The sequence below is a fragment of the Ostrinia nubilalis genome, chromosome 8 (assembly GCF_963855985.1).
Source record: "Ostrinia nubilalis chromosome 8, ilOstNubi1.1, whole genome shotgun sequence".
Classification (NCBI taxonomy): Eukaryota; Metazoa; Arthropoda; class Insecta; order Lepidoptera; family Crambidae; genus Ostrinia; species Ostrinia nubilalis.
The window spans coordinates 12,401,847-12,417,104 of NC_087095.1; the positions used below are offsets into that span (position 1 = coordinate 12,401,847).

Here is a 15,258-nt window from a genome sequence, read left to right on the forward strand (position 1 = left end):
AAGAATAGAGAATCATAGAAGAATATTCGCAAACGTCTAGATCTTCTGTTAGTCAACTTGTCAGTAGTTTTGAAGACGCTTAAAAAAACGTCCCAAATATATCATGCCCTACTATTATTCGGTCTTGTGATGAACATTCATAGTCTACTGTTCTCACAAACAGAAGAATAGCAATTCAGTCGGTGCAGTAGGAGGATGAAATCTTTTTCGTTCTTGTTACTGACGGCTTTATCTACATAAATATTTTTGTTATTGCAGATGTAGAAGACTTTTGCACTTAGAGCTTAGAAGACAGAATCTGATGTTGGCACTTGTGAAACAGTAGGTATCTCTTCCCACAGGTCATAAAGCATGAGCTCAGCATGGACGGGACCCTGGACTTCAACTTCCCCCAGCAACATTCTGCGATGGCCGCGGAAGCCGAGAGCCAGTTCGCTGCGCCCGCGCCCCCTGTCCCCACCACGCTCTCGGGAGGGGGCGCCCCCCGAACCCCCTACTCTGTCGCCCCCTCCTGGGTCCACTGAAGCAACCCCCCAACAATCGGACTAGTTACCTACTACAGGTTCTTCTGTACCACGTCCTAAACGACGTTCTTTCCTATTGTAAATATGACGCGAACGGACATTACTGTTTGAGTTTTTTTTGTTACTGTGGCATCGTAGTCGAGATTTTTGTTCATTTTATCATGTTAACTAATGTTAGATTTTTATTTAGCGTTAACTTAAGTGGACCGTTACCGATCGTTGTTGAAGTGTCAATTGTGTTAGAGTAGGGCTTTAGTGCTAAGCTAGGTGGAAGCTTGTGATATAGATAGGGTATTGTAATCTGAATAATTTGGACCTGGGGGGCGCGGGGACATTCCTGTGTGGCACACTGCGGTTGAAATATAAGGTTGGTATTATTTAACTTTTCACAAACTTACAACTAACTAAGTATAACTTTCATAGATCACAAAGAGTTCTTACGCTACGTAATATTTCATGTTCTTGAAGAAATAATTCAAAGGAGCGAAACTTTGAACTGTCCAGATCCAATAAACAGAAAAGGAAAATCCAATATCAAAAGACGCGCTTTCCGAAGTTGTGGATGAGACTTAAAGGAACCGTTTGGTCAAACTTAAAAATATGAACAAAGCCGGTGAAATATTAGCGGGCGGTTAACAATACTGGCCGGCAATAAATCGGTGGGTATCAGCGATAATCTGTGGAAGTTTTCTGTAGCGTCCGATAAGTTGGTCTGTATCGCGTACAACAAAACTATAACTCCGTTGTTTCGCAGAGCTGTGAACGGCAATCTGACCTCATTCGCCGGTATTTAGGGGAATTGACGGAAAACTTTTGTAGGTGAAAACCCAGTCGATACTTACGGGTTCAGCTCCAATTGGTTTCTGGAAATTTTTGACTCCTTGTTATTGATGCCGCAACCTTTTTGCGATTCCAAAGAAATTTAATTTTCTTGTATAAAAAGAAGTTCATGAATAAGGTAAATTATGCGACTGAATTCAGAGAAACTTGAAAAAAGCTAAAATTGAATAAGAATATAGAAGTGTAACAACAATAGACGTTATCCTTTTTATAGACACTAAAGAAGTTTCATCCAAATGAGTAAAAAAAATACACCGGTTTTGTCGCGACCTACAAAAATCCGAAGCTGCGAATTTCCTCCATTCGGCTTTACGACATTAGGTATTACAAAAGATAAGTACGTCACTCATGTTTATGTTTCTTTGTACGTGGATTATGAGACGTGATGCTCTCTTTTTTATGTGAAAGCCTAAGGTGATCCCTCGTCCAATAGTGTTTTTTTGCAAATTATATTAGCCTATGAATAATTTGTTGGCGTCTTACGCTTTTTTGCAATGTTCCGTGGTTTGTATCGAGGCTCGAATTACATCGTAAACTATGGTAGTAGTGATAGTGTCAAGTCCTATAAAAATCTTTCCTAAAATATTTTGGCGAAGGACAGAAAACACGTTAAGACTTTTGCAAACCACTTGATAGTTACTTCTAGTATTAGTTATGGGCAGAAATAAATAATGTTGCTATTTAAAATTAGTATTTATCAAAATACCTAGATTCATATCTTTTAGTTTGACGACTAGGTACTAGCTTACCTATGTACTAAACAGTGAGTTCTGCATAATAGGTTTTTTATACAGACTTTTCCAGATATAAAGTTTATTTTAATACTTAATCACGACTAGAAGTGATGTCTCGTAATATAAAACTGGAATAACTCAGCAATTTTGCTGAAAATTGAATGCAGCTAAGTATTTGTCAAAAAACAAATGCTTTAGTTCAAAAAAGTCCATGGAAACCACTTGGCTGGCATGAATAATAATTATGATTAGACTCCGATCGCGCGGTTCGCCGGAGCTCCTGATTCAATTTCACCAATGAACGATCCTATTTGCTCACTAATGAGGGCGACCGGTTCCAGTAATTAATCATATCATTTTAGCGTTAACGGTACCCGCGAGAGCTAGCTCCCGAATAAAGAAACGCCACGAAAAAATCGTCCGAGCACAACGCTAGATTAAACACCCTCTAATGACTTGTTTTTTAGGGTTACAAAAGAATGAATACGTCTTCGGCAGACGCGGACGGTGAGCTGAAACCGAATTTTTAATAGTAAACTAAAAGTTAATGGCCAGGACGCTCGTTTATCAAATATTTTAACGGAATGCGATATTTCCTTAATTCGCCCTTGTTTAGCAGGCACGTGGAAACCTCGCAGTTGATCAGCTAATAACACTTTTTCAGTTCGCGGAAAGGGTTTTATTTTCCTTTTTCTTAATGGATTAAGTAGGTATTTATAGATTGTGTAATTGCTGTTAATGGATTTACCTAATTAGCGGCACCGGAACATTGACAAATAAAAAATAAGACATCCAAAAATAATATTTAATTTTGTAACTTGAATTTATAAGAGCAAAATTTTGTTGAATAAATTCGGTCGTTAAGTCATCGGTCAACACGAAGATTTTATTAACAAGCTGATTTTCATAAGGGCTCCCGGAGAGTCTTAAAATTTCCTAACTGATTTCGTATTCCGCTTGGCGCCACCATAATTAGGTGCGAGCCACCTTAACACACGATTTGTCGGCACTTGTTAAAAGTTTTCAATTGCGTTACGAGGGGCCCTTACGCGGAATTTATTCATTATATTCGCCCCCTCCGAATGCTTAATAAAAAGCTCCTTTGCTCTTTTTACTTCCTCGTTCTGTAGCCTTAGAGATATGTACTTAAAATATTTGCCGCCTTGACGGACGATTTATAAATTCGCTTTGAAAAGTTACAATGCATTTTTAATATGTATATTTTGTGTCAATATTATTATGAATATTAGCTCTTCCCGAATCTTCGTAGGCGGAATTATTTTAGATTTAAAATGTTCTTTGATTCTTTGTTTAAATGCCTCCAATTGTTAAATCTTTAAAACTGCGTGTTACAAACGAATTATCTTCATTACCATCTTCAACATTAAAGATTTTATAAGAAAAATTGCTTGCTTAACTTTACTTGTATTGTTAATTTCTAGTCTCTATAATAATTATGCAGAGACTATCAGTTCTACTTATTTTGTTTCATCGAAACCTAATAAGGCAATCCAATAACTTCTAACCCCATGAAAAAATTCAAATACCATTAAAAGTTGTGTCTCAATTTTCGCAGCCAATATAAGTCGGCGGATGAGCGCGGCATATCCAACTTGTAGCTTGTCCAACAGTTATTGTTTGACAGATTGAGTTTTAACAATGATTGTATGAGCGGTAGCGAGTGTGCCAAGAGCGTCTTGCTAGTATTAGTTTGGTTCCTTTGATATGTCGTCAATTGTAACTTTTAAAACATACTTAAGTAAATGAGCACACTCAAGCTCAAAATCACAGTTCAGAAACAAGGCCCATGTCAAAAATATTCGTTTAAAAAACATAATTTGACGGCTTTTTTAATGTGCGTGCCCTTCGACAGGCCTCTGTGGAAAACGAAGGTTTTGTATACATAAAGATTTAGCAGAACCTCTAAAACAATTGTAGCCAGAATGATTGTGTAGATGTTGTAAGTTGGACGCTAAAATTTATTGAGGTAGCAGGAAGGCGCTGGACGCAGGCCGCTATCAATCGATCAACATGGAAATCATTGGAGGAGGCCTATGTTCAGCAGTGGACGTCCTATGGCTAAAATGATGATGATGATGATGAGCAGGATACATTTTTTAATAGTTTTTTTTTTGTTTATGATTTTGTGTTTTTAACTTTGCATATTGCACGCATCCACCATGCGTAGTGGGGTACTGGGTAGTGTAAATGGCAGCTAAAATAGGTTCAGTCAACGGCACATCAGCCAACATTTTGTTGCAAAACGACACCTATTACAATAACATAAGATACCACCGTGTTTAGCTCTGAACTTTGACTGCGTAAAAAAATGACATTAAATGTATGACATATTGTACAGCGCCCATAGCGGCTACTTTCAAAAAAAAAATCTTCATAGATTTTTGACGTACTCGCTAGCGAGCACACCTAATGTAAACTCATGGTAAGCACACTGTACTTATAACTGTCTAGCAACCCGCTGCCGCGCCCGCTCCCGCCACTTATTTGTTGCACGAGCGAGAGCCCGAGATTGAGTTTGATCGGTTATTTAAATGAGGCCAACATAGTTAGGGATGTCAACTTGGCCCTTACGTGACTTATTCCCCGGAGCCGATATTTTTATCACGTTCCGCTGTCTCATTTACACACTTTCGCGTCACTATGTTAATGGTGGAAAATTGACGTGAACGTAAATCAATTTGGAATGGTTATTTAAGATTTTTCTGAGCTAGCTTTTGTCTGTAATTAGGTTTTAATATTTATATTTCAAGCCAGTTTACGTTTATTTTCCTTCAAAAATATTTCAAATATCCCAAAGACCCTTTAAGTTTTTATGCCTATTAGGTAAATAGTTAAATACATAAGTAATTTCTACCACCAAAATGATAAATCTAGGTTGTGTTTAATAACATCCAAATAATTACTTAAAAGTTATCTGAAATACATAATAATCTTTTGTACGGTAATACCCACCCACACCCACAAGGACTTAAAAACTTTCGTAACTGAAACTTGATAATTATCTTTTCATACTGTTTTGTATTTAAAAAACACTAATATATTTTTATAAAATAATCTATTATTTTTATTTGCTTCAAAATAAGTGAGTAGCTTTTTGGGAAAAAAATGCTTTAGACTACGATTACTTTTACATACCTTAAACATAAAATGCAATATACCATATTCATTTTAAACCCACTTAAGGTTCTGTGCATGTAATACAGTAGAGTTCTAAAAATCGAAAAAAAAATTCGCAACGTTAGCTAAAACCGTTTTTTGGTGGCGGTTTAACATTCTTCGCGGCGGCCACCCAAATTGGATTACGTGTTAATGTCGGGCCGCGCGCGCCCGCACTGCTAACGATTTTATGATTTTATTGCGGGACCCCAAACGTGGATTATCGGTAGGGCTGCCCCTTGTGGTTAGCATAAGTATGACTGAACCAGTCGACTGATAATTTTGGTGGAGAATTGAACTGATTTTTGTGTCCTTACAAAACGATGTTTTTCTTTAAAAAATAATGCATAGAGGAATATTTTACTAACGATTTTAATATAGCTAGTAGAAGCAAATATTAAAATAAAATAAAAGTAAATAAACATTTTCACAAAAATATTTCAAGTCAGTCTTCTTTCAATTACACTTACTGAAAATTCCAAATAATATCAGAATATGTCTTCTACTATTTTAGATTTATAATGAAATTGAACGTACACTCTTTTAAAATAGTCATCTACTTGAATATTTTTTAATACTTAACTTTTTGGGTTGTATTTCCCAAAAATCATTTTAATGTCGCAGTTCTTTCTCAGTAAAGTGCAGTCTTGCCTAGATTTAGTGGTAATGACAGCCCTAACACAACAACGGGAACAAATTAGGCCTGTTAAGAGGTCGGGGAGATAGGATTTGAAAGTTGTAAGGGCGAAAGATCTTCTGATTTGGATACTGCACTTTTGATCCAACTGCTTTTTGGAGAAAGAAAGAAAAAATATTAAAAATTCAATTCAGAGAGTTGGCCCGTGGACCAAGCTAAAAGTGGGCCAAGTCGCTGAACAGAAGCTGAAAAAAATATGTTTTATTGTTTGTCTGACTGTACCTACTTGTTATAATGACTGAGTTTTACAAATCATTCTTGTTTTCTTTAGTGCCATTGGGTAAAAAAAAAATTTTTTTTGTTCAATGATTTACCAATATAATAGCAACAGTTATTGAAAAGTAGTATCGCCCTTGTATAAAAGTTAAAAATATGACCGGTTTACATGTTTTCCAAAAAGAAAAAAATAGTAAGAGATAACTAATCAATCAATATCAACAAAGTAAAAAAAGAAGGTTTGCGTTAGCAAGGAAAGCTTTTGAAACAGCAAAGGCTCGTATCAACAAAACCTTAGGCTGCGCCCTCAAACTTGCTAAGTCACTTTCCTCAACAACCGCCTAAGGCTTACAAAGTTTCAAAAGATAAGTTACCACGTGGCGGGGCGTTGGGCGTCGCCGCCCCGCCTTGAAGCAACAGGTGCTCCCCGCACCCCGCGCCGCGGTCGCAGATATTATACAATAACACTTTATTGTTAAATTGTCTTTTATATCACACCCCTAGATAAAAGGTAGCACAACTCAAAATACTCCAAAATCGGGTTATGGCGATTATCGGAGTCTGCGTCAAAAACTACGAAACTTGCTAAATTGTCTTATATTTTGCACCCCTAGATAAATGGTAGCACAACTCAAAATATTCAAAACACGAGCTATGGCGATTTTTGAAACAAAATAATTCGAAAATCAAGTTATGGCGATCGGAGTCTGCGTCGAAAACTACGTAAGTTGCTGTTCCTCTAAAATGAAGTATATTGGTTTGTACTACTTTTTACCTAGATGTACGATTTCATAGACAGTTGCAGGAAAAGTGATACCCTTAGTTCCTACAGTATTCATTTTTCATAACCACCTTTTTAAAAACAGTGTGTACGTTTAGTAACTGTTAAGTGTAAATACCTTGAGGAGATGAGGCATTACAAAAGTCTGCTTGATACTAATCCTATTGAATTTGCTACGAAACTACGAGTACTCGCCGTGAGGACATGCACGAAATGGTTCGTTCGTTTCAGCCAAATGACGTCCACTGCTAGACAAAGGCAAGGATTTCCATAAAGACCGGTCCTACGCTGAACGCATCCAGCATGCAGCAATAAAATGGTTCAGTTGGTTGATTTGACATAACAATAAATAGGTACCTAAATAACGAAGATAATTTATGGAAAAGTATATTTCATCTAAATTTATTTTGTCAATTTAGTAACGTAACACTGCGCCGAAACCTTTTCAGCAAAATCCTTCCAAATCACTAGTTTTTCGAGTAACTTTAAACCCCCAATTCACAAACAAAGTTGTGCCGGTATGCACAATACAAATAATCTCTGCATATACATAAATTATCTCTCTCATTCACACGGTCCCCTACCATCCATGGCACAAAGTCTTATTTTCCAGTTAATCGTAAACTAATTGGATTTAAAGAGCTCTAAAGTAAGCTCTACATAAATAAGATGATAAAATAAAATATTTCATTCTATAACATTCTTGCAATAAACCCTATCTATACGGTAATAGTTTTTCGGAAAAAGCAAGTAAAGCTTACTATTTAATCCTCGCAAACCGAATTTCCCCTCACACTAAAAATGAAAATGTAAATGCGCGCAAAAAAAATAAATACAAGGTCCAAATTAACATGTCCGCCCCGTCCTCGCAACTTTTCCAATTTTTTCGACCCGACAAGACAGTGAACTATAAATTCAGCCTCGGATGTCACGGGTTATAAAGCATAGGCGTTGCTGGTTATCGAGTGATTCCGGGGCGTTTCGCAAATTTATTCATACGGGGGACTCTCCGACCTCAGTTATTTAGGGCACACTTCCTTTATAGCGATCGGTCGAGATTTGTAACACTCCGAGATGTGGCTTTAAGTGCTAGGAAAGCCGATTGTCACGGTTCGCGACCGCATTTTAATTTATTTGCCGCTTCTAGTTTTTATTGAGGCTGTGCCGTGGTATTGTATTGTGACGCGATTTTTCGTATTGTGTGACAAGATTTCCATTGAATAATTTCATTACTAAGTATTACATTTACGTCATTGTAAAGTATTAATTTTGACACCAGAGTTGTAACAAGAGGTACATAAAAAAGACGAAACAGAAAATTTGTCTTGAAAACAAAGTTAAAAATACTTGTTTTTTGTTACGGTATAAAACTAGGCAGGTATAGTTCCATTCATGGTGGTATTGACTTCTTTGATAAACAAAGCAATTGATAAGATCGGTTTTTAATTGGCACATCCAATAGTTTCAATTAAGGGCCAATTTCATGAAGTATTTTAATGAATGAAACACAGTGATAGAAATAGAACACTATTTTCATTTGTAACACAATGAATGACCTTTAAAATAAACTATCGACTATTATATTGGTAGGTAGTTGAAATTTTTGAGTTTAATTCATGAATTCCATCATGCTCTACTATTTTGTCTTGTGTAGAGGCGAGTTTATCTCTGTAAAGAGATACCAAAGCGACTAGAGTGAGAAGTTATTTCAATAATTTATGACGAGACTGTATTTGTATGGTAAATCTACAATAATTACCTATATTAAAGTTAGATCAAACTGTACATATACCTATCTAAATAAAAAGTTACAAGAGACAATGTAGCTAAAGTTACTGCTCGGAATCTGTATGTTAGATAAAAATCTGATAAAACGTAAAAGCTTAAAATAAATTTCTTTGACAGAAAAAGTGCTCTAACTTTGATCAACGATAAAACTAAATTGTTAAATATACGAATACGTCTCGTCTAATTCACCAAGTGCAAGCAAAATGTAGTAGTTTTCGTTTCAAACCGTAGTTTCGTCAGGCAATCTTGATAAAGCAAAGGTCTGTCAGCATGTTCTAGCATCGGCCATCTTTGATTGACCCTCGAATAACTCTAGCGGGGTCCTTCACACGGCTGTAACTCAGCTGGTTGTTAATCCACTGTATTTATTCACATAAGCCTGCTTCACCCGTCTTATTTCGGTATAAGTATGCCAATTATCTACGTCGTATTAAGAGCGAGAGACTTTATTCTGGGCAATGAGTCACGCAGAGAAAGTCCGTTACATCGCTGAATATGCGACAGATTTATCGTGGTTTGGTAGGGCGGGGCGCGGTGATGTCGATAATTGTTGGCGTAGGAAAAGGCTTAACGCTGATCTATTGACAAGGTGAAGCTAAGGAAGCCGCCAATGTTACCAACTTTTATAAATTACAAAAAAAATTGAAGTTATCTCCACATTATCTCGCCAATAAGTACCTACTCACGTGTATCAGATTTCAGGAAAAGAAAATAACCTATCCCTATCACAGAGTGCATTACATTATTTTTGATACACAGATAAACGCGTCACGAGTAATCTTAAAAAGTCCCAGATTCTAAAAAATGCAATTCAGAATACCTACCAAGTTACCTTTCTTGTTACAAACGTGACGGAAAAATTACCAAGTCACGGCATTAATTTGGCAAAATATCGTAGGTACTACTTGACATTGTTTTTAGGAAAAAATTATTAGGTGTTGTTGATATGCATTGCCTCAAAAGGTACCTACCTAACTTAAAATCTAAGCTCATAAGCTTAATTTCAAAATGCCATAGCATTTATTTTGAAATTGTACTTATCCTACTTCATTTTTGAAATTGTATCTATCCTACTTTAATCTACATACACAATTAAACTGATTTCAAAATACAAACTACTCGGTTTCCAAGCGTTAAAGAGACATATTCAAAATCTGTGACCCTATTAACTCTAACTTTAACCCTATCGATATCGACACCCTCCTCCCCCTACCGGGTCGTCACCTGGAGGGCGCGGGGCGGGCGCCGCAGACTTGGCGACGCTACGGCGGGCAGGTTACGATTTACACTCCACCAACTCAGCACAAACTCTGCCCGGAGGAAAACGCTGATAATCCACATTCAGACTGCGTGAAAATTACATTGAGATTACTATGCTGTCTGCCGCTTTTATAGCGCTTTATTTAATAGGGTTGAATGGAATTAATAAAAAAGTTGATGCAAAGAAAATTAATATTAATTTTTGATAAAGTCCATTAATTAAGGCTTTAGATAATGAGATGAATGAAAAAATAATGATTTTCAACATACGTTTCAGAACTTTCAGGCATGGTAGCAGGTTGGAAAGGAGCTACAAAGTGCCCAAATTATTTCGATACAAGTTTCATAAAACTTTTAACACAAGCTCGACTCTAGTCAATTGAGAATGTTACTAGGTATGCAAAATCACTTGAAACCTATGTTACAGTTAAGCTTTTACATTTACAAATACATTAGTTTTTATTTCATTCAAAAATACCCAGTAGTTATGATTTTATAGGCATTCAAAGTTCGCTTAAATATTGAGTCCCGCCGACGGTCACGTGACCCCGTGTGACGTACTTTCACAGCGTCCGCTCACTAGAAAACGGATATAAACATACTTAAATAATTTTTTTTTGTAAATACAAACTTATTATACATATTAACACCCAGACCCATCACAGAAATTAAAATTGAACCAAACCCAAACTTGATGTCATTGTGTCGTTTTATTGCGAATTACCTTCCAGCTCCATCATTAGACCCCGATTACTATATAGAATTAAAATACTCATCAATACAAAACGAACGAGCCCAAACTCGATGCATTTAAGTCGTTTTATTATAGAGTTCCTATGGCCACCTTCCAGCTCCATCATCAGATCAGCTCCATGTCATCATAATATTGCATGGTCATCCAAATCACATGTGTTTGCGAAATTTCAGCTTAATCGGTTGCCTGGAAGTGGGTCTTAATTCAGTTTGCAAGATTCCACCCATACAAATATGAGCCAGTCGTTGTAATATGACGTCACGCGCATAAAATGGCGGGCCGGCCGCCGCCCGCACTTTTAAAATTCAATATCTTGGAAACTAATTGACGTATCGAAATAATTCTTTCACGTGTATTTTTTATTTTTAACAGAGAATACAGAAAGCTAAAAAACAAAATTAGTGAACATTCTTCATTATCCGAAAAGAAAAATTATAATTTCATGTTTCAGAACACACAAAATAGAATAAGTGTAGAGAACTTCAGTAAATTATTTATTTTATATTAATGGTTCAGTTCAGTTTTTTTTTCGTTAACTAGAACCTAGGGGGCACGGTAGTGCTACGCCAAGTTGCGTTTTTTTGTTTCTCAAGAACTTACTTACACTTACACTGCACCGTCCAAAATTAATGTGTTTTTTTTCTTGTTACAGGTCAATCGATCTCGCGTAGTTTGGATTACGCGAAGTTGAAAATTTTACCAGAATTCGCAGATGAATTTTAATAAATTCAACTGCAAAACATCGAGACAGCGTTCTAAAACAACGAACATCACAATTAAAAACCAAAATCAAGAAGACCAGTTTAATGTGGAGACTGATACTTGTGTTACATTTGATATTGGAAAAAATTGACGATCAAAAAGTGTGATTGAATATGAAGTGATATTTTGGACGTTGAAAATAGATGTAAGTAACCTAAAATGTAAAATGTTATTTAGAGAAGTCGAGGAATTCAGAAAATGACCATCGTCTCGCAGTCCCCTGAAACTTATTGAATTGAATTCACTCCTAATTTTATGCTATTTTCTCTGTGTATCTTAAGAATTTTGTGAGAGTTAGTTTTCGAAAACTAAAAATAATAAAACTACCGTACCATTTTCTTTAGATACACAGATAATATTATGGTGCATGATCGACTGATTGTCGACGATTTCATTCAGAATAGTGAAGGACACATTTATTCAATTAGAACTAAATTATTATTTTCCTAAACAACTTATGGAAATCTTAATTACGCACACTTTTGGACCCTGAAATATATAAGTGTTTTAGTGCTAATATATTTCTAGAATGCTTGTGAACTACCAGTTCATGGAACCATTGCCATCTTTCGTAGTATAATTTCATATATTTGCCATACCTCTGTGTACCCTAACTACAATTCTGACTTTTGCATTAGGTATTTTATTGCGTGGGCCAATTAAATTTTAATATCTGGATACAAATTTACAAAATTTTATGGATAAAAAATATTTTTCATGCAATATGCATTTGAATGACTATTTTTCTCACAATAAGTACGCCAAGTGGGTGAATAAGTCGATTTTAATAGTACGCCATAGAATATTATGTAGATTTAGTTATTACACGTTAACACAGACACAAGCCATTTTGTAACCAAAAACAATCTTTGCTCAGTACCAAATTCATTTGGAATGAAGTAAAATAAACTGAATACGTTTGTTTTGACATTCAGAATAGTGCTTACATTTAAAATATTACTAAGTACACCAGTTGTTTCTTCCAATAGTTTGGTCTTAAGAAACTACGCACAAGTAAAATCCCGTATAGTCAGTTCTCTAGTCCCAGATATTAATTTTTTGAATAAGCTACTACATACTTATGTCAACTAAGTGCAGAATTACTCATAGATAAGCAGTGTTGAAAGCTAGCCCTTAATAATATACTTAACAAAAATAAATTCATTCTATGAATTACCTCAATGGACTGTTTGTGATAGATTTAGCCAATAAGTGTTCAATTTAGTGCGTGTATCGTATAAGTCAATTCTTGTACATTTGGCGTCCATTTATATATTTTAAAAACACCATAATATGATTGCGCTCGGCTTTCTTGTCCCTTGCAATTTTCAATTATTCACTGCTTTATACTACACATCGTATATATGCAGCTGATAATGGTGCTATAAATACTATTTTGTAAACAGCATATTAAACAAAAAATATTTTGATGACAATGTAAAGAAAAAGGAATTGACATACTTAATTACAAAATTCATAATTATGCGTTCCATCTAAATGCTTCACTTTTCTATTAATATTAGATCTCTTGCAAATGTTTGTTATTTATTTCTATGCAAAGTTCTCTTACGTACAAAATTAAGTAATAAGTAAGATTTTTGTTATGCGTCATTGAGTGTGAGATTTTTGTAATTTTACAAATTTATATGACGTTTTACTATTAGATTTGTTCATCAAAAAATTTAACTCAAATTTGTACATTTAAAGCTACAGCTATGTAGTTATACGTACAATTAATTTCACACGATGAATGAATTTTATTGCGTTTTTCGCTGAATGATTCGTATAGTCTCCCTTTTTAATTAGAAATGAGTTTTATTTGGAAAATGTCTTAGGATGTTTCTGTACCTAATTATAAAATATACATTTAGATACTTGCGATATGGCACAGGACGCGAGGTGTAACCACACATTTTATTATATAAATATGTAGATAGCTAATAAATAGTTTTATTTTATCGTGAGTTGGCTTAAAGTCATGATTGTGTTGAATGTACTAGAACGGCCCATTACCTAGGTGACGGGAATTATTATAAAACAATTTGCCAAATATACATACGTAAAAATCCAATAACTATTCGACTATATGTATAAAAACGAAAAGTAAATCGATAGTTGTATTATATGAGTGTTGTAGCATGTTTGAGCTCTTCGGAGGTATCTCATGAATAGATAAGGATGTTAGTTAATATAATATCTCCTGGTTGTTGAATTGTATTGAATTTAAGTGAAGCGACGATAGTTTATGTCAGTCCATGTGGTCAATTAGTGTGGACCGAATTAAGTACGAGCCCTTATGCTAGTTGGGAGAGTGTGCTAAGTTTATATTGTAATGTGCTTTTAGTCCTGGTTTTGCCTACGTGGCTTTAGTCAATTAGAAGAGTAGAAGTTGGTCGTAGCTTACTAAAAAGCCATCATATGGCGACTCCAACGTCACATTCTTTTAATCAGCTTTTCAACTACATTCAATATCCAACAATGAATTTATTTCCCTCGATGTCACTCTGCCTTCTAAATACTACGAAGTAAAGTTGGCTATTTATAAGGTGAAAAACTGGAAAATTTTAGTGAAAAGTTACTCAAAAACACCTATTATTCAAAACTTTCTGCTGTGCTTTTAAAACCCAGTATATTGGATAGCCGATTTACTTTTTACAAAATTATAGAAGGCTTCGAGATAAAGAGATTTTAATCGATTCATATTTTATATTATATTCATATACCAAAGTAGAGGTCAGTTAGGGTTTTATTACAAGTAAAACCCCTCCTAGATAATTAAGTCAAGTGCAGAAACTACGACTAGAGGCACAATTGATGATTGAGGAACTTTGTTTGGAAATCGTGCAGGTAGACTTCGATTATATTTTAAGTGACAGTGATGTTCTGATACTTATTGCTATCAAATTATGGAATTAATTAAACCAATAATGAATACTGAAATATTGAAGACTTAAAATTATTCAAATAAGTAACATTATTATCACTGTCTAACTAAAAATAAAATAACTTTTAATCGCAACTTGGCACACCTAAACTACCGTGCCTCCAAAATGACCAAGTCAGATAATTTTACCTGGATGATTTCTAACTAACTTTGTGCCCCAATAAAATATTGTTCGAGTGGGGTAATGTCAAATGTGGTAAAAACTATGATTGAGTAATATTATGAATTTTCAGCCCAGAGGTCCGTGCTCATGGGATGTCTCTAGATTTTAATAGATAATATATTTTAATATTAGTCCATGGTTATTAATTTGGTAACTATGTATTTATAAGAAGGGTGAGTGCCCCATAGAAGAATATCTTTTTGTAAATTATTTTGTACAATGTTATTTTTTTCTATGTTTGCATTATTATGTTTACTGCGTAACACTTTACATTAATTTGTTGATTTTTTCAGTTGCTTATTATCTTTATGACGAAATATGTGAAAACCTAGTTAATTAGGAGAAATTATGTGTTTCAATGTAAATATTATAGACGAAAGCATGTATGTAGGAGTACATAAATATTATTTATGTATTAAATTTGATATTGTTTTCAAAATTTAATTGGTTGTTTTATTGATATCCTGATCAGAAAACAAATTTTACTCTAACTTTGACTCACCTACCTATCCTGCACACGATTAAAACTTATCTTTATAAACCAAGATTCACTTTTATCAAATCAGAAAAAATATATCGATCGTATAAAATAGGTCTTCATATCCAGAAGAAAGTTAA

The 15,258-nt window shown here is 34.9% G+C and overlaps 1 protein-coding gene across 1 annotated transcript in view; it reads left to right on the forward strand.

Moving 5' to 3' along the window:
• The window catches only part of LOC135073971 (forkhead box protein O), a 127,140-nt gene extending 112,056 nt beyond the window's left edge, over positions 1-15,084 (forward strand). Inside the window, exons 8-9 of the mRNA XM_063968243.1 lie at positions 342-891; positions 11,424-15,084. Of these exons, the coding sequence (XP_063824313.1) occupies positions 342-524 (183 nt within the window). The 3' untranslated portion in view covers positions 525-891; positions 11,424-15,084. The remainder of the gene's footprint in view (positions 1-341; positions 892-11,423) is intronic.
• Positions 15,085-15,258: the final 174 nt, after the last annotated feature.